The sequence below is a fragment of the Sceloporus undulatus genome, chromosome 7 (assembly GCF_019175285.1).
Source record: "Sceloporus undulatus isolate JIND9_A2432 ecotype Alabama chromosome 7, SceUnd_v1.1, whole genome shotgun sequence".
NCBI classification, from domain to species: Eukaryota; Metazoa; Chordata; class Lepidosauria; order Squamata; family Phrynosomatidae; genus Sceloporus; species Sceloporus undulatus.
In genome coordinates this window covers 9773964-9793275 of record NC_056528.1, presented here as the reverse complement: position 1 = coordinate 9793275, position 19312 = coordinate 9773964, and the positions used below count along the sequence as shown (strand labels likewise).

The following is a 19312-nucleotide window of genomic DNA, read 5'->3' as shown; positions in this document are numbered from 1 at the left end:
TCAATGGGGATGCTTTGATTGTGATTTCCTGCATGGCAGATTGGGGTGGACTGGATGGCCCTTGCAGTCCCTTCCAACTCTACGATTCTAAGATTGTACAGAAAGGATATTACCACTCCTAACCATAGTTTGATTGAGACATGTACCTTTTTTATTTGAAAAAGGGAGCGGGAAAGTATCACCAACAGTTGGCAGAGATTAAATAAAAAGTCCAAAAGATATATTTTTAAAATCCGTCTTTAAAAAATAAAACAGAACCACTCCTCCACCGAGTTGTTCTCAGCAGAGCACCCAAAAGGATGGGCGAACAAACCAATGAACAAACCCATTTCTCAGCTCTTGAGGTAAGAAACCCAAATGCCTCCCCACAACCTCCAGAAGGAACCTTCTGATCTCCTCCAGATTAAGAACTTGCCTCATACAAAACCAAGAGTTGAATTTTGCCTTAAAATTACGACCGTAAAGTCCATACAAACTGAGGCAATATGCATACATTTTTTCCTTTAAAAGAAAAAAATCCTGGACCATCTCATTTTTAAGGAGTGCAAGAGAGGGGCGATCAAATAGTATGTTTGTGTGGGTTGCAAAAGAGGGGTCCCTGTTGAGATGCAAATGGACTTTTCCCCTGAAAATCTCCCTATTGCCCCATGATATCCTCCCCATCATAACATCTTTACTAAGGACTAAAACAACAAGCAGGCATCTGACTAACATCTCCAGTTGTTTTTGTTCCACCCTCCTGTTTGGTTTGTAACCTCTTGCCTGCTGATGGAGAAGCCCATGGAGCTTCGAAAGCTTGCGGCAAGTATACTGTGCATTTCGGTTGGCCAATAAAGGTCTCACTGATGGGTTTTTGTTAGCATTTGTTAAACGGCCAACACAGCTGCCCCTGGATATTTTTGTGTGTTGGGGTGCAAATGGTGGGTATGATCCTCCAAAGATTCTTGGGAAAGGGGCCTTCCCCAGTTGCCCACCTTGTCTGCAATCACAGGGGTTACCATTCACTAGCTGAAGTTAAGTGGGATTTCCAGGACAAGCGTATTAAAGGTTCCCCCATCAACCGAGGCTGCAAAGACAATTCTGGAGATGAGAGTAAATGCCAGGTGGCTTTTCAACAGGGAAGACCCGACGGTTCCCCCCACGGCCTTGACTTCTGGTGCTCCCTGTACAGAAAGGAAATTACCAGACAACCTGAATCAAAAAGGCCTCCTTTTTCTGCCTATCCGAGCCCTCAAGCATCACCATCCTATCAAAGGAGACAATGCAGGGCTAGAGACGTAGCAATGCTCCAATTCATCAGAGGATGTGTTTTAGTGGAAGTCTCCCTGCAGTTCAAGCTGAAACAGGGACCCGAAATGTCCCTGGACACCCAAGGCCCGGCTTGGAGGGTCTTTCAGCCACACAGAGCTTCTCAAAGGAAGCTCCCTGCTTCGGAGAGCTGCCAAGAAACTGATTTGCACAGGTCCTGTGCGTCCTCCCCACCTCCACCTGTTCCCTGGTTATCCTGCTAAAATTAACCCAGCTTTGCATTAGATTATAAAGAATTAAGGTCAGGGCACCTCTCGTGTTATCTATCCAGCGTAATGAAATAGCAAGGGCTGGATCTGTCGGCTCCACTGCTTCTTTGTCAGAGAAATTTCACAAAAGGTGAGACCTGCAGCACTGCAGCAAAATGGGAGGAACTAAGCAAACTGTGTAATACACAGATTTATAGCCCAGCTTTGTGAGTGTGAGTGAGAGAGAATGAGCGTACACTATTACATGGGTATTTTGCTCTTTTTATTGATAATGATAAAAAAGTGCACTCAAGCCTAGCCTCCAAGTGGCTCCACGTTCCTCACCAAGAAACATTTTTAACTGACATTCTAGATGGCACAGGATAATAACTAAGAGAAATAATAAACCTGAGAAGGAAAAAAAACCCCAAGAAAATGAAGCACGGCGGTTTTGATTCACAAAACCTGATCTGAGTTTTGTGCTTTAATGTGATGTTCAGTCTTGCTGCTGTAAAATTTAAGGAGCACAGAGTTATGTTCAACTGCAATCTTCCCCCAAACGGGCCCTTTTCTATCAGACCAGCTTCTGCTCCAACTTGGCCATGCTCAGCAAGCATCTAAAAACCAGATCACTCGAATGAGAATGTGGTGAGATTATCTTTGGTATACAGACATGAAGGAAAATGTGCACATCGTGACATCTAAAAGAAAGGGGAGGGGATCTGTTTAGATCTATAAGTCATTGTTGATAATCTTTAGCCCTTCTTGATATTTTGGACTACAACTCCCAAACTCCCTTTTAGAACTGGCCATGCGCAGCAAAGCTGATGGGAATTGAGTCCCAAAGTATCTAAAAAAGTCAAAGGTTTCCTACCCTTCTGCTAAAGAAATCTTGCCCAAGTTGTGCTGGTCCACCTTTTAGCCATAACAGGAGTGTGCAAAAATCAAAGAGAACTCTCTGCTTGCAATGTACAGAAACAAGATATTGGCCTTAAATTAAAATGCAGAATTTAAGGTTGGCTAGGGAAGGGTCGTTATGTGGGATGAATTAATGAGGCTGAGATCAAGGAACAGGATAGCAAAAACGAATTTAAAAAAAAGTTTGGTGGATGTGACATTTAACTAAAGACTTACATTTCAGCTCATGAGTGCAGTTTCACACAAGCCCAGCTTTATGTAGTTTAGAAAAAAGAGGTTCTAAAATTCTCCCTCTTGCTGGAAGGAAGTTCTTTTGCTTGTGCTGCCAATATCAGTGATGAACATTCATTCATTCTTTCTTTTCTTGGTGCTCAAAACTTTCATGCATTTTAAAAGAAGTCGCTCCCCTCCAGCCCTCAGCCTTGGGAGAATGCTTTGCACCCAAAGGACTTGGAGAAAGTGGCCAGAGAAGTTAAAACTGGCTGTGTTTGCTTCAAAGAAAGAAAAGATCAAAAAGGATTCTTTTGGGGAGTGCGTTTGCATCCAAGCCGCTTCGTTGCGGGGGAAGACAGTGGCGACCTGAAGCGGCGCAAGCCTGTTCTGGAGCAGCCCCTTTCAATCCATCAGAGCTGCAAGAGCCAGGCCAGCTATGTATTGTATAGGTATGTATCTCAGCCCTAATGGAGTGCAGCTCCCATCATCCAGCCCTTCTCCCCTGCTTCCACCAAGGCAGAGCTTCTGGTTTTCAACAAGAGCCAGCTGGGATCTCGAGCTGCTGCCTAGCCCTTGCAAGCCTCCAGAGAATTCTCTGCTACGGATTAAAACTGACCACTACTGTACCGGTGCAGCACACGGCACCACGACTCTGCATAGACCAGTCCAAACGGCGCCCGGAGCCAGGATCTCCCATGCTGCCCTGCTCAGAAGAGCGTGCCAGGCTCTCATAGTTCCACTCTGACCCCAGAGATGAACGGCAGTCCTGTGGGCACCCTCCTCTTATAGGCCAGGTACTCTTCCCCAAAGAAATGGATCAGCGTCATCTCCTCTTCTTCGATCCGCTCTCGGAAAAAGCGCCAAGATGCCAGAGTATAGCCCACCGCGCAGATCGGATTGCATAACAATACCTGGAAGAAGAAGAAGAAGAAAGGGGAAAGAGTCCATTAACTTGTGTCAGGGAGTTTTAGGAGCACCAGTTTTTCCCATGGCAGCCTCTGCTCAGAGATCCTAGGATTTTCTTCGCATGATTTCCACAGAGGAGGTTTGCCATCACTGCCTTCCTCTGTAGCAGAGGGATCATGGTTTTGTTAGGGTCACCCAGTGGGTTTCTATGGCTGAGCAGGAATTCAAATTCCGGTCTCCCAATGTCTGTCCGATGTTCAAACCCCTGCACTGCACTGACTCTCCAAATCTTTTGCACCCACCCATTATGTGCCTTCAAGCAGAATCTTATGGTGACCTTATCGTTGCGTTTCCTTGGCCAGATCTTTTCAGACAAGGTTTGCCGCTGCCTTTCTCTAAGACAGTATGACTCAACTCTTTAACACATCCATACAACAGTAAAAGCAAGTAAAGCAGAATATTGTATTCTAGAGAGTTCAGAACATCTCTGGGTGGAACAAAACTGAAGATAGAGAAAAATTTAACAAATGCCAATTCTCTCAATACTCCATGCAATATTCAGACATAGCCCAAAGCTCCAAACATTTTAAAGCATCCAGTTCCACAGTACCTGGGTCCCAATGCTCCAGTAAAACCATCCGACGTACGACGGGTGACGGAACCACCCATAGACGCCTCTGGTCACCAGTGTGTGGGTCTCCGACTTCTCATTCTGGACGATGTGGTTGAAGTTGGAGCCGGCGGTGAGCATCGCTGCCTTCCGCAGACCCTCCCCAAAGACCACCATCAGCAGCCCGGCCGAACTCAGCCAAGTGATCTGCTTCATTTCTGTGGAACGAACAAGCAATGAGCACTTCGTGCCTTCTTTTTTCCATCCCTCATCAATTTGGGAAGGGAAGGGAACAGGTGCACAGATGCCTTTGGAACGCCACACATTCCCAATTGCACTGATTCGGACAACATGGCTTTAGTTCCAGGCCTCTCCAAGGGTTCTTTTGACACTGAACAATGACACATGTTCCTGCTTCAGCATAAGCTTTATTGGTAGCAAATGATGCAGCAAAGAAGCATCATAGCCTTTTCATTGATGGGATGTTCAATGGTAGAACTGGGGCCCCTACAAAAATTCTGCCTAGACTTACCCCTTTGGCCATGAAATCAAATCCAATGAAGTCAAAGGCTTTCACCTCTGAAGATGTCAGCCATAGATGCAGGCGAAACGTCAGGAATAAACCCTTCCACATAGACCAAAAACCCCACAAAACAATCAAATCCCGATTGCTGGACATACAGGGCACTTGGATCAAGGTCAATGGAGACCCATCTCCAACAGAACTCTCTCTTCCATCCCTAGCCTTACGCTTCTCTTCCTCACAAGTAAGTACATACATGTATAAGCCACTGACCTGGGAAAATGAATTTCTCCACCGTAAACTCCAACCAGGAAGAGATAGCAGCCACGTTGTACTCAAAGCTGTGGTTGAGCAGGAAGGAGTCCAGCGAGAGGCTTCTGGGGTTGTTCACGGCGGTCACTAAGTACTCCGAATAATGGAAGAGGGACAAGGAGCACATATACCTGCCAAGAGACAAAGCAAAGCCCTATGAGCTGCTGGGGAGCTTTAGCCTGGAGAAAAGACAGTTAAGAGGAGACATGGTAGCCCTGTTTAAATATTTGGAAGCTCCTCTCTCTTACCATCCGAAATGCTTCCAGGTCGATTGCCCAAAGCTGAGCAACAAACCGCAGCCGAAGGCGAAGCCCAGGAAACAAGCCCTGATGGCGATCTGGAAGGCAAAAGAGGAAAGCATATATATGTTGTGTGTGTATATACATATGAATATATATATATATATATATATACACACACACACACTCGGTATGTATGCTCAAGCTCTTCCAAGAGGCTGGGAAAGCATCTGTTTGAGACCACTGTCCTGAGGCTTCTTCTGGATCATAGGTCCCATGATCCCCCAGCCAGCCTGGCCAATGGCTGGGCAAGTCCAGCCCTGGAATAAAAGTTACTCTGGGGTCGAAAATCCCTCGCATCCTTCAGCCAGGATGGCCGGTGGGTGCACTGGGAGCTCTGCGCATGCTCAGAGGCATCAAGAGAAGGGAGTAGTCACTTTCATGAAGAGCCTCTGAGCACGTGCAGAGTTCCCCTGGCCAGCCTGGGATTTCCCAGAATCCAGCAGTGAGCCCCCCCTTGGGAACCCCAAGAATTTTCCAGGGGAACTCTACACATGCTCAGAGGCTCTTTGCTCAGGTCAGAAGAAGCAGCCTGGAGGAAGGAGAAGTTACTTTCATGGTCTGCAGCTCCCATAATCCACCAGGCCAGTGAAAGGGAGAGCCCCAAGAGCTCCCCAAAATGTATTTCCCAAGCTCTGCACATGCATAAAGGGTCCCCCACTCAGGGTTCTGTTCCTGAAGCCCCAAATCCCCCCTTTAAAAAGTTACTTTCATGGACTGCAGAGTCCATCATCCCCGAGAGCAGCCCTTCTCAGCTGTGGCTGCTGCTGCAGAACATGAATCAGGGGCGTGGCTTGCGGGAGACCACGCCCCTCCGCCACATGAGATATGGACTGAATGGGCGGAGCCTGGTTCGCGGAGGGGCGTGGCTTCGTACCTGGTACATGCCCCCTCCTCCGGGGCCCCGCCCCCAGGCCAAGAGGAGGGCGGCGTTGGCTCCGGCTGCGTGGAGCGCCAGCGCGGCCCGGCCCTGGAAGCCCAGCAGCGGCACGGCGGCCACGGAGCCCCCCAGCACGAAGGCCGTCAGGCTGGTGCGGGCCTCCGCCCGGCCGCGGCCTCCCCGCCGCCCGGCCGCCATGGTGGCCCGGACCACCAACTCTCGCGAGACTACGCTCTGCTTCCTCGACTCCTTCCCGCGAGAGAGGGCCAAATCTCGCGAGAGAAGAGCGCAGTGCAGAGATAGGAAGAAAGAAATATAGAGCCACGCGCGGGCACACAGTTTCCGGGTTCTGTTGGGGAGGCTGTTGAGTGGAATCCCTACAAAATGCAAACACTATCATCCACACTGCAGCATTAATCCACTTTGGAACTGCTTTAACTGCCAGAACTCCATTCTGCCCTTTGTAATTTTTATTGGCATGGAAAATGGAAGGCCCTGGAGCTGGGCACCAAAGAAAAGCAGGAGGCAATGAATGCTCTAAATCCCCAAGGCCTCTGGGCTGCAGAGAAAGAGGAGGAAGGAAGGCCTCAGCCCATGAGAAACAGTCTGCTTTTAAGGGTCCTTCTCATTGAGAATGGCTTTGGGAAGAACTTGCTCATAGAAGGCACTAGAAGGACTGCAGTGTTCCTGGCCTCCGCTCGACTCACGAAAGGCATCTTTTTACCTGCCATTGTAGTCAAGAATGGCTGCAGAAGACAAGTCCAGGCGTCTCCAGGGCCATGAGTTCCACACAAGGATGCCTTTCCTCTTGCTAAGCATGGCTGCAGAAGGAACGTGCCCATAGAAACAACCACAAGGACTGCTCTGAACCCAGGAAGGGCATCTCTAAGGGAAGAGTCTGCTTGCATTGGGATTTCCAGTTAAGAATGGCTGCAAAAGGAACCTTCCCATGTCAACAACTGCAATGACTGCGTTCCTGGCCCTCGCTCATCCCATGAAGGCCATCTCTAACAAAACATTCTGGTTTCATTGGGATTTCTAGCTAAGGATGTCTTCAGGAAGGACTTGCCCCTTGGAGGCACTTTCCTGCCAGCCCTGAGCCCACAAAAGGGCATCTCTAACAGGGAATATGCTGCTTTTAAGGGCCTTTCTAGTAATGGCTGGAGGATTTAATGCATGACAAGGGTGCTTTCCCCTGTCACCTTATTGCGCATAAGGCACTGCTTTTAAACCGCATAAGCCCCAGGTTTTGCATTGTTGGGTCTGTCAGGAATCGACACAGAAGCTGTGCATTACTTGGGAATAGCTTCCTAAGACTTTGTGGGACAAGGACCATAAAGGCTGGGCCTTAAGAAGCCCCCCAAACGGAGAGGTGGGTCCCTCTTCCTTCCAGCCTTTCTTTTTGGACCTACTTTAGACATTGTCAAAATGCGTACAGTGTTTGCAACCCTTTCCTAAAAGAGAGGTATCCACCAAAAAGAGGCATTCTCTATATTTTTCCAGCTTGGCTTTTTCTCTGCATAAGTTTTAAGAGACTTTTGAGAACCTGACAAATGCAACTTTTATCCAGGGATAGGGATGAATGGATGGATAGATAGATAGATAGATAGATAGATAGATAGTCTTGGTTCTTCATCCTTTGGGCTGATGGAAGAAGAGCAGAACTATCAAACTGGATCGGATCGAGAAACTGGCACCGCTGCAATGACTGTGGCTGTATATTAATATTAAGGCCCTTGGTGCATCCAGAATCATAACCGGACTCTTGAACCATTGACTGTGCCAAGCTTGCGAGGTTATGGCTTAAAAGAAGACTGAAATCCCTCTATGTGTGTCACGATAAACCCATAAAGATATTGCTCAAAATAATAATAATAATAATAATAATAATAATAATAATAATAATAAACACCGAAATATATCAAAGAAATAATGCCAATGTTCATTGCAATTGCAGGAGGGGAAGGGAAGATCCAACAAGTTGCATCCCTGGAACCCAACAAGAAACCCTTTGGAAACGCGCATTTGCACACTTTGGTGGCGGCGTCAGCGTGTGGGCCTTCCCTCCAAAAACCCACAATCCAGAAGAGGCCCATTTCGGAGACATGAAAACCCTCCATCTCCCCGGGAAGGCCATTCTTCCAAGGAAAGCACGACACCATTGTCTGCCTGAGAAACAACGCACAACAGCAACACAACACACACAAGAGGCTGGCATTCACCACGCTTTCCTTGGAGGAATAGGAGGAGGAGGAAAGAAAGCCACTCTTTCTTGCAAAAAAGGGCCAGAGAGAGGGGCTCAAACAAAAGCATTTGTTCCCTTTTGCTCCCTCCTTGAGTTAATTCCCCAAAAGCGTGACCACCGCTGCTTTTCAGAGTTCTCCTTTTCTCCAGGTTTACACCCGCAATTTGCAAATCTGTTCACAATTTGCCTCCTTAGTCAGGGCTCAGCAGACTAAGATACAACACCATCCATCCATCTATCTATCCATCCATCCATCCATCTCTATCGGGATAAACGCTGCATTTGCTGTTTTGCAAATGCAATTTATTATACAAATACAGAAATACTCTTATCTATCCATCCCTAGCCCTGGATACGTTTTACATTTGCAGTTATGCAGATACAGCAGGTATACCCTATGAATCCATCCATTCATTTCTATCCCTGGATAAAAGTTGCATTTGCTGTTCAATAATAAGATTCAAACCTGCTCCTCGTGGTTTTTAAAGGTGTTATTTTAGGTCACAGTCAACTGAGTTGGGCTTACTTTTGGGGCATGGATGCAGGGGAATAGCTAGAAATTAGGTTAATTTATAATTAGTCAAAACAGCGAAATGAAGTGAGAAAATCTGCTCATGGCTGCAATAATAATAATAATAATAATAATAGCAATTATTATTATTATTATTATTATTATTATTATTATTTATCCAAAGGACTCAATCATTTGCACACTAGGGCAGAAAAATAAAATGCACAGATATAGGATTATGGGGGACAACCTGGCTGAATGAGAGACTTCTTCGTGTGAAAGGGATCTAGGAGTCCAAGTAGACCACAAGTTGAACATGAGTCAACAGTGCAATGTGGCAGCTAACAAGGCCAATACAATTTTAGGCTGCATCAATAGAAGTATAGTGTCTAGATCAAGGGAAATAATAGTCCCACTTTATTCTGCTCTGGTCAGGCCCCACCTGGAATATTGTGTCCAGTTCTGGGCTCCACAATTCAAAAAGGATATTGAGAAACTGGAGCCATGGGAGGGCAACTAAAATGGTGAAGGGTCTGGAAACTATGTCTTAGGAGGAACGACTTGGGGATCTGGGGATGTTTAGCCTGGAGAAGAGAAGGTTAAGAGGTGATATGATAGCCCTGTTTAAATACTTGAAGGGAGGTCATACTGAGGAGGGAGCAAGCTTCTTTTCTGCTGCTCCAGAGAATAGGACACAATGGAGCAATGGATGCAAGCTCCAGGAAAAGAGGTTCCAGCTCAACATTAGGAGGAACTTCCTGAGAGTAAGGGCTGTTCGACAGTGGAACACACTCCCTCAATGGAGATTATGGTGGAGTCTCCTTCCTTGAAGGTCTTTAAACAGAGGTTAGATGGCCATCTGTCAATGGGGATGCTTTGATGGAGAGTTCCTGCATTGGCAGAATAGGGTTGGACTAGATGGCCCTTGTGGTCTCTTCCAACTCTATGATTCTTTGACTCTATGAATCTGAGTCGTCCTTCACACAATGACATAATTGTAAGTCTGCAGTTCACACCTTCTTCCTCAGAAGTAACATCTGTATTTTGCTCAGCCTTGCGGATAGCTCTGGTTTGGCTGCTTTTGTGTGTCTGTTGCTTTTAAAATATCTCAGTTTCTCTCTCTCTTTCCTGCTTTCTCCCTTTGCTCTGAGCTTACTTCGTCGTCTGCAGACTGAACCGAAAAAAATGAAAGTAAGAAGTAAGGAATTGGTAGAACGAGCTTTCGTAGGCTTAAGTCTACTTCACCAGATGCATTTGGATCTAAATGCGTCTCCAAATGCATCCCTATGAAAGTTGATGCTGTCAATTCCTTTCTCAATACTGATTTTGCAGACTAACAGGGCTATATCTTTGAACTGAAAATTGTTTGCACTCAATGAGTTCAAGGGGAGGAGAGGCCCGGATTCCACCCTTCCCAAGAGGCTCAGGCAAAAGCAAACCGCTGCCACCTTTCCGAGGTTGTGTCTCCTTCCTCATTCATAATCGTTGCCATTTTGCGCCACATATTAATGTTGCATGGCCACTTGTGTCCAGGTTTGCATCTGCAAAACGTTGGAAGGGATGCAGCCGACAAACACAGGCCTCGTTGGTAACTTTGCAGAAGGGGATCATTTATAACCATTAGTCTGCGGCACAGCGGTGTCCAGCGTTGGAGAAGGAAGAGCCAGGGATGGGATAATCTCTTTCTCTGTGTGGGGCTGGGGTCTTTGGAAAGGAAAGCCCAGGCCCCCATTTTCTACGGTGCGGCCTCCCACTGCCGAGCGTGACGGCGTGTGAATGGCGACAACCCTGCTTAGCTCCGGGGATCGCCATTCCCACCGCGGAGGCAGAACATTGCGAATTAGCACCATTTTTCGGTCAATTTTCCACCGCCTTAGAGAACACCGGTCACCACACAGAGTGTTCAAAAAATCCCAATGTGCCCAAGAGGGGCCAGGATGGCCGAGGGGTTTGGGGGAGACAAGGAGGCCTCCGAAGGCCTTTCAATGAGCCCCTCATTAAAATGTCCCTGCTGTGGAGGGAAACATCCATGTAATCCGAATAACAGGGGAGCAAATTGGAGAGGAGACGGGAAGCGTGCGGAAAGAAGAGGGCCTTTGCCAGGCCTTTGGAGAGACTCCGGGGCTTCCCTTTCTCCCCCAAAAGTCCTTGGGAAAGTTATTTCGAGGGGACTCCATTGTCCAGTAGTCTGTCTGGGGGATGATGGGAGCTGCAATCCAAAATGAAAGCTCTGCTTGGCCAAGTGGCATCTGTGATTTGCACGAAATGCATTTCCGCTTTACCCAACAGACAAAAATCACCAAAGAACGCTTTAGCTCCATGCTGCATAATCTTGGGATTTGTAGTTTGGTGAGGTGCCAGCCCTCTTGGGCAGAGAATGCCAAAGGCTTTGTAAAAACAACAAATTCCACAGGCCGGGGAAGTACGATGGGCACTGTAGTCCAACAAAGCCCCCTCCCATATATATATACAGGCAGCTTTTTTGCACCTCCCCGGGTCCTGAATTTTAAGGGCCCTTGCTTTCTGAATGGCCAACTGGTAGCTGACACCTGCAGCCCTGTCCCTTGTTGGGGGAGGATAGTCTGGTTAATACATGACCAGGCTTTGGGCTTTAATGACCTCCTCCTGTTTGGAGGGAGATCACCATAACAAGGGTTATTGGGTTGCTAATCGAAGACCCCCTTTGGGGAGGGAAGAATGAAGAAAGCCTAGGAGAAGGGTCTGCTGGGGGCGTTTTATGGGAAGGAAACCCATCATTAGCTAACAAATTGCTCCTGCAGAGAAGAGAGATAGCCTTTACAATGGTGGGGAGGGGGCGGCTAAGCCCCTTCTTCAACCTCCTGTACTTTTTGGCACAGGATGCTCCATCCCATCATCCACTTCTGATGCTCTCATCCATCCACTGTGTTCCCTGGCCTCTGGATTGACCCACAATTGAACCAATGGATCCAAATTACAAATAAAGAGATTCCATTGAAACATTAAGGAGAGTTGGTTTAACTGCAAAACCTCTTTGGATGATGGAATATGGACTTTCTTGGAGGTAGACTCTGTTTCTTTGGAGGTCTTTGGCTGGATGACCATCATTCTGGATGGTTGTATCTTTCTGCATTGCAGCATGAGGCTGGATTAGATGAACCTTGGGGTCCCTTTCTTGCACATGCATTTCCTCGGCTGTACCTTGCGGCAGAAAGGAGGGCATTGCCTGCCCAGATAAGGATTCTGGAAGGAAATTTTCCTCCATTCCTCAAATTCTTAGCATTTGCAGTAACTCCAAACATCAGTTAAGCCTTTGGAAATACAGTTCAGGAACCCAAAGAAAAGGGCAAAAGGCAAAGGGATGCCAAGGGAATGAAAACACAACAAATGCAAGAGGAGTTCCACTGTGATGGATTTTCGGGGTTTCTGTCTTTTGCAATGCTAGAAATTTGAGGGACATTTTGTTTAGGGACAGAATATTTCTTTGGAAGTGTACGAAGCCTTCATTTTGTCCCTCGCCCTGTTGTCATACCCATAGTTGTAATGCAGGGCCAGTAAAATTCCTGAAATGTGGGGTATGGGTTGCAATAGGTCTTCCATGCATTGACTATGGAATCCATGCAACAAGTCGTGCAACATGTATTTTGTGCATTTTGGTCACAGCCGCATAAAGGTGGCCCTGTTTGTGGATTTTGGATGTTATTGTACTTTGCTACATGACCAATACAGCTACCATACATTCCATGCACTGAACTGGTTTCCTCACAACCCCAGTTCTCTCAGTAGTTCAGCAACTGGGAATGGAGTGTCTACATATAGTCACGATGGGCACAATTCTATCCCTCTGCCCTGAAACCAGTTTAACTTCCCAGCCTTTTCTGGTTCCTGAATGCCTTTAAACAACTCCAAAAATCCTCTCCTCCCCACTTGCTTTACATAGGAGACCCTCCAAAGTTGCTGGAGTGAAAGGGAAAGGGTTGGACCCCCTCCCCAATTCCCCAACAAACACACAACCAGGTTTTGTGGGGAGGTGGGACGGGGGGTCTCGGCCCCTTAGGCTGAAAGGAGGGCGGACCACAATTTTCCACGCTGGGAGATGCCAGCCTTCCCAAGAAAAACACATTAATATCCTCTGTGAAAAGGGGTATCAGACAGGCTTTTTTTGGGGGGAGGGCATGTGTTGTGGTTGGCTGAGTTGGGGGCACAACACACAACCAAGCTTCATCTAAACCCAAACATACACACACACTGATGCTTTGGTGGAGCAAAGGTTGTTTCATCCCTCTCTATGCACCCAGATTTCCCCCCTTTGCAAGGGGATACAGGACAGGGGGTTTCTTGGGTTTGTCCAGAGAGATGCATGAATCCCATCATCCCCACCACATCCAGCAAAAAAAACCTGGAAGCAGAGCCCCAGCATCCCTGAGAGCCAACAGAAATGCACCCAAGGTTCTCAAGATGGTTGTTGTGTGTCTTCAAGTTGACTTAGCATGGTGCTATCGTAAGGGGGGGGGGGGGGTTGGAGAGAGAGAGGTTCAAAGGCGGTTTGCCTGCTGAGGTTGAGAAAGTGGGACTTACCCATTGGGCTCTCATGGCCGAAAGGGGATTCGAACCCCTGTCTTCCTAAATTCCTAGTCCGACACTCAAGCTACAACACTATCTTGGGTCCCATGTTGCATGCCTTCAAGTCAACCCTGATGACTTTGGGACAAAGCAGTCAGAAGGGTTTCTTGGAAAGGTTGATTCCAAGGAGATTTTCCAAAGAGTGTGACTAGCCTAAGCATTTCCAGGGCCGAGCAGGGATTTGAACACCAGACTCCCAGATTCCTATGCAACACACAAACCAACCACACTTTGACTTCCCAACCACACTGTCTACTTCAAGTCTGTTCCAACTTCTGGTGAGCTTCTGCTAGGGTTTTCTTGGCCTCCATGGAAGCTCCCTGGCTGACTTTGAGCAATCCACACTCTCTCAGCTTCAGAGGATGGCCCCTTTGAAGGAACGTGCCAAGAAAACCCTAAGATAGGTTCGCTTTAAAGTTTCCATAATTCGGAAATGACTTCAAGGCACGCAACAGCAATAGACTGGGAATTGGTGGTCCAAGGATCACATATTTCTGTGAACACCCCTCGCCCCCCCCCCCCATAATAAAGGAACGATGGTAGCAAATAGTTCTAGGTGGGGATGATGGTCAGCGTCTCTCTCTTTGCGAGGCTGGACATTTGGGGATTGGAGGAAAATTTCATAAATAGGGGGGTTTGGATCCTGGTTTGTAGAGGCGATGGAATGCCTTCATTTTTTCTTCTCCTACACACTTGTGTGTTGCTGCGAGTGTTCATTGGCATTCCTCACCACTCACCCCCCAACCGGGCCACTTTCCCCCTCCTGGCTCCCACCGCCAAGCTGGGCCTGGCGAACATCTGGGGGTTTTGTCTGCGGCACCAAAGCGAATCGCCTATTCTCTAGGAGGAGGCAGCCGTGAAAGAGTCCCCTCCACGGGAGGTATAGGCTTCAGTGGGGCCAGGGCTGAGCGAGGAGAATTGGGCCCACGCCCCCAGACTCCCCCCAGTCCCCCCCAGGACACATTTCCCACATGGACTTTGGGGGAACCCTCCGAAAATGAGAGACCGAAACAGCACTGGGCACCTTGAGAGCATCTAGGTCAACCCTAGAGAAAGAGGGGAGAAAGAAGTTGGCATGGCCCTTTCTTTCTTTCTTTCTTTCTTTCTTTCTTTCTTTCTTTCTTTCTATCATAGCGACATCATGTTAATATGTTGTGTGTTTTGTGCCTTCAAGTCATTTCTGACTTATGGCAATGCTAAGACAACTCTAATTACTCGACTAATGTTCTTTCTTTCCATCATATTGACATCATGTTAACATACTGTGTGTGCGCGCATATTTTGTGCCTTTAAAATGCAAGATATCCTGACAGTCAAGGGGTTCCTTGCAAATTATCTGGTGGTCTTGGATCTTACAAAATTGGTCTTGCTAAGAAAAGCGCAGTCCTGAACCTGACGTTAAATCAGAGGTTGAGTGCAAATGTCTTTTGTAAACCCTGTTGATTCAATGGGCCTCCTCTCACTGGAACTAAGCAATTGGATACAGACACAAGAGGCATGCAATCGTTGGATTACGAACCTTAAGGGAAACAAGTGCCTGTATTTGCCAAGGATTCCTCCTCTTCCTCCTCCTCTCTGGAAGGAGGTGTCCCAACCGTAATGCAGCCATTCAAATGCAAAGTGACCCCCTAAATAAAAATGCCAGCCAACCTTGAGAGCTGGGTCAGAGAAGAGAGGATGGGTACGGACTACAGATCCCAAGAGAGGAGGGCAGTCAGCTCTTTCCGCAAGGTTGGTGGCTCCTGAGCTGGGATGGGAGATCTAAAAGAGAGGGTTAGTTCATTCCTCCCCCTCATTTCAGATCTGGAGGTCTGGCCTGGATTGCATGAAGGTGAGACGAAGGCGCCCTCAAGCATGCACAGAGTGCCTTTTCCTTCCCTACTCAGAGGCTGTGCATATCGCCTAGCAGGTTTGCAAAGCTGCTCTGATTTGGAAGCATTGGCATCCCTTCGGTCATGTGGAGGCCACCTGTAAAAACCGTGCATTTAAAAAATAATGCACTCTGTACTTGGGTGACTGTAAATCATGCAATTCTGTACTTGGGTACAAGAAAGCCAGGGTTGATATGCTGCCCAAGAGTTGTCTTCTACATTTCTACTTTGCATGGATAGAGTTAGTGGTCTGAGTGTTGGACTTCTCCAGGAGAGGGTTCAAATCCAGATCGGCCATGGAAACCTATTGGGTAGCTTTTGGTCAAGCCACGGTCTCTCACAGTCTCAGAGCAAAAGTTGAACAAATTTGGCCTAAAAACCCTTGATAGAGTCTACTTAGGGTCACCATAAGTTGGAAATGATTTGAAGGCACACCATACAAATGCACTCTGTATGTTCTCAGGGACCCGTTCTCCTATCTTCCAGAACTAAGCCTTGACTGGGAAAGAGAGGAAGCTAATTTTGGGTTCATTTCCAGGAAATTTAGTCCTCCTGCTTGTACTTTCTCAGGTCTCCAAACCCCTCATGGAGAAGAAGAGGCGAGCGCGCATCAATCTTTCCCTGGAACAACTCAAAGCCCTGCTGGAGAAACACTATTCCCATCAGGTGAAGCTCTCACCCAAATCCTTGTTTCAGAGAATCATAAAACTGTAAAGTTGGAGGGGACTCTCAAAGGCCATCTACTCCAACTCACCCCTCAATGCAGGAATCAATGGGGCTGGTGTCCTTGGGACTGGCCATTGGATTTTGGCCATTAATGTCAATCTAAATGGATTGGAGCTTGAGGTTTGGCAAAGGACTTTACTCATCTCTCGTCTTGCTTTGCTTTTCTGCAGATCCGAAAACGCAAACTAGAGAAGGCGGATATTCTGGAGCTGAGCGTAAAGTACATGAAAAGTCTACAGCACCCGGCCCCAGGTAAAATGAATAAGTAAAATAACAAATGCTTCAAGAAATTAGGAAGTTGGAAACTGGTTTTGCTAATTTTCTTTCTTTCTCTTTCTCTTCATTCTTTCCATCACATTGGCATCCTGTTAATATGTCACCACACTTTGACATCCTCCATGACATCACTTCTTCCTCTTAATAATCTTATTATTTTGGTAGGTATTCTAACATCTACTCCACATTATGAAATGCCCTCTATCATACCTCCCCCCATTCCTCAAAAAAAGGAGTTTAGTGGGGTTTTCTTGGCCAGAATTTTTCAGAGGAGGCTTTCCATGGCCATCCTCTGAGGCTGAGAGAGTGTGCCTTGCCCAAGGCCACCCAGTGGGTTTGCAAACCCTCTCCTCCTTTTGCAGGGCCAGCACGAAGCACGGACTACCAAGCCGGGTTCCAGAGTTGCATCCAAGGGGTCCGCCAGTTTCTTCTCCGCTCTTCGGAGGCGACTGGGCTCGGTGTGGGTGACCGATGGTCCTGCCAGTTCCTCCATGATCTGGCCCAGATCCTCCTGCCCTCGGGGGGTGATGGTGGCAGCTTCAGTGCCATAGAAACTAACGCCAGGCCAGCTGCGCTCCAGGAGCCGCGCATGGGTTCGTCTCCAAAGGTGCACGAGGTCCCCTTGGTACCGGGGTGCAGGAAGGCCACCAGTGACCCCCAGACCCATCCAAGAGGGGCCTGCCAAGCAGAAGCAAGCCCCCCAGCTCCAGGAAGAGGCTGGAGCCAAGCTAGGAGTGGGCAGGGACCCCCAGAGCGCAACCCAGGTCTGTGGAGACCTTGGTGAGACCACCATGCACCCTGGCCATGCATTTCAGCAGTCTTCCTCAATTGCCGCTCCATGCTTGGCCTTCCACTCCTTGGCTCTCATATCTTTATGCCATCCAAGACTTTGCGCTGCCTGAGGCCAAGCAGCAAGCAGCGCCTTTTCCACACCTCCATGAATCTTGTCTCCTCTCCTCTGAGCGTTGTGCGCCTTCGAGTAGTTTCTGACCACACTAAGACAAAAGTATCCTGGGGTTTTCTTAGCAAGGTTTGTTCAGAGGGGGGTTGCCATAGACTTTCCCTGAGGCTGAGAGAGTGTGGCTTGCCCATGGCCACCCAGTGGGTTTAATGGCCAAGCTGGGAATCAAACCATAACCTCCAGAGTTGGAGTCCAACGCTCAAACCAGTTTGCCATGCTGGCTCTCTTATCTTGTCTACACCACTAAAATATTCTGCATAGAGTTCGATTAGAACGCAATCCACCCGGATGCCATTAGCAGGAGTTCAGGTCTTTAGTGGCACCTGAATCTAAAAATACCTGAAACTCCCCTTTCAAAAAAGGCTTTGCAGTTTTTACCAGAATAGTTGCAACTATCCATAAGGTTGCACATCATTGACTGTGGCTCATTCTGTCTGCTTTGCACGGATTCAGATGGCTGCGCATTTTCAGCAGAAGGAAGGCGAGTTGATGCAAATATGTGCAGGAAAGTGAAGACCATTAACTGTCAATGCAAAAGAATGAAAATGTACAAAAAAAAAATGCTGCAGCAATTTGCATAATACACTTAGTTAGGTATAGACTACCCTAAAGTGCAGAGAAGCATTAAAAGCAGCCAAAGTATTCTGGTGCATGAAATGGAGGCCGGGGGAATCTCAAGCTCCTATTCCCTTGAATATTTAAGAAATTAAACATTACTATCCTTTCCTGGCTCGAAGGTGAGGTTATCTCTGTCTTGGAATAAAGATATGTAGGGTCAGAGGATGCTGATTTGGAAGCTATAAGGAGAATGTTACATATTCATGGATTTAGGAAGCCATTGTTGTTACCTGCATTGCCTATTACTGAGCATTAAAGAGCTGAATCAAAAGACAAAGTCCTGATGAATATGATGTGATGGCTATATAACTTCATATAAGATGTCTTATAATATGCCACATAATGGAATAATGCCTTATGTATAATGTTAGGGGATACAGCTAAGGCGAAGTGCCTGGACAATGCTATGTCTGGGTTTGGAAATGTATATGCATGTATATCTGTCAATGAATAATTCTAATAAAGAGCTTGAAATAGTGTCAGAAGAGTCTGTTCATCCCCATACAAATATCCTGGAACTGCAAGACTTGCAAATTTTTAATCTGAACGGCCTGGTTTTACCATTATCATGTTGGCTATCCAGGAATTGATAAAGGCGGCCCCAAATAATCCAGAATTAAATGATGGCCGGAAAGGACCCTGAGTTTAAGAAAGAAGGATAGGCAAACCATGCCTGTTTTGAGTCTCTCCTCCTTCCAGCTTTGGCTTCAGTTTCCTCCAGTTGCTGCAAAAATGAGTTTAAATTGCAAAAGTCCTTTGTGCCCCATTAACTCCAAAGGGGGAGAGAGGAGTTATTTGGCTAATTTTATTTGGCCACATGTTGCACAAGTTTTCATTTGCAAAATGTTGGTGAATATGGCGTTATGTTGGGTTCTTCTATCAATGAAAATGGTCCCCAGGTTGATTTTCTGCTGTGTGTCTTTTTAGAGGAGGAACATCCTCACAGATCAATACCTTTTTCTCACTAATCTACTTTTGCATTTGTTGGGAGTCCATTGAACATATTTGCTTCAACTAGATGCGAGAAAACCGGTGCGTTTCCGTTCAACACAACGCAACACCTCCATCGGTTCATTCAACTCTTGTATGTTTCTCAACTTGAATGGAGATGTTGCATTTCCTAGCCACGAGGTGGAGATATTCCCATATTAAAAAACGAGGGAGCTGGGTGTGTTTAGCTTGGAGAAGAAAAGACTTGAGAAGTGACATGATTGCCATCTTTAAATATCTGGAGGATGAAATGTGCTCATTTTTTGCAGCGACACAAACCGATGGATCCAGAATTGCAAAAACAGAGATTCCACTTAAACATTAGGAATAATCATTTCTTGACCAAAAGATTTGC

At 47.0% G+C, this 19312-nt stretch overlaps 2 protein-coding genes across 2 annotated transcripts; one reads left to right on the top strand and one right to left on the bottom strand.

Moving 5' to 3' along the window:
- Window positions 1-765: 765 nt before the first annotated feature.
- Window positions 766-6392, bottom strand: ICMT (isoprenylcysteine carboxyl methyltransferase). The gene is made up of 5 exons (XM_042479793.1): window positions 6155-6392; window positions 5227-5315; window positions 4940-5109; window positions 4144-4361; window positions 766-3538 (listed from the first exon to the last, which is right to left on the bottom strand). The coding sequence occupies exons 1-5, from the start codon at window positions 6353-6355 to the stop codon at window positions 3356-3358; spliced, it is 861 nt and encodes a 286-aa protein (XP_042335727.1). The 5' UTR covers window positions 6356-6392; the 3' UTR covers window positions 766-3355.
- An 8800-nt stretch (window positions 6393-15192) lies between these two features.
- Window positions 15193-18501, top strand: HES3 (hes family bHLH transcription factor 3). The gene is made up of 4 exons (XM_042478652.1): window positions 15193-15246; window positions 15957-16052; window positions 16283-16364; window positions 16751-18501. Exons 1-4 carry the CDS (start codon window positions 15193-15195, stop codon window positions 17170-17172), a joined length of 654 nt encoding a protein of 217 aa, XP_042334586.1. The 3' UTR covers window positions 17173-18501.
- Window positions 18502-19312: the final 811 nt, after the last annotated feature.

Excerpts from the sequence above, each read along its gene's own strand:
- ICMT (XM_042479793.1), bottom strand. The coding sequence starts at position 6,355 with ATGGCGGCCGGGCGGCGGGGAGGCCGCGGCCGGGCGGAGGCCCGCACC. Across the intron at positions 5,316-6,154 it reads GAGGAGGGGGCATGTACCAG|ATCGCCATCAGGGCTTGTTT; the intron begins GTACGAAGCCAC and ends TTTGCCTTCCAG. Across the intron at positions 4,362-4,939 it reads GGAGAAATTCATTTTCCCAG|AAATGAAGCAGATCACTTGG; the intron begins GTCAGTGGCTTA and ends TTCGTTCCACAG.
- HES3 (XM_042478652.1), top strand. The coding sequence starts at position 15,193 with ATGGGTACGGACTACAGATCCCAAGAGAGGAGGGCAGTCAGCTCTTTC. Across the intron at positions 15,247-15,956 it reads CAGTCAGCTCTTTCCGCAAG|GTCTCCAAACCCCTCATGGA; the intron begins GTTGGTGGCTCC and ends GTACTTTCTCAG. Across the intron at positions 16,365-16,750 it reads TCTACAGCACCCGGCCCCAG|GGCCAGCACGAAGCACGGAC; the intron begins GTAAAATGAATA and ends CTCCTTTTGCAG.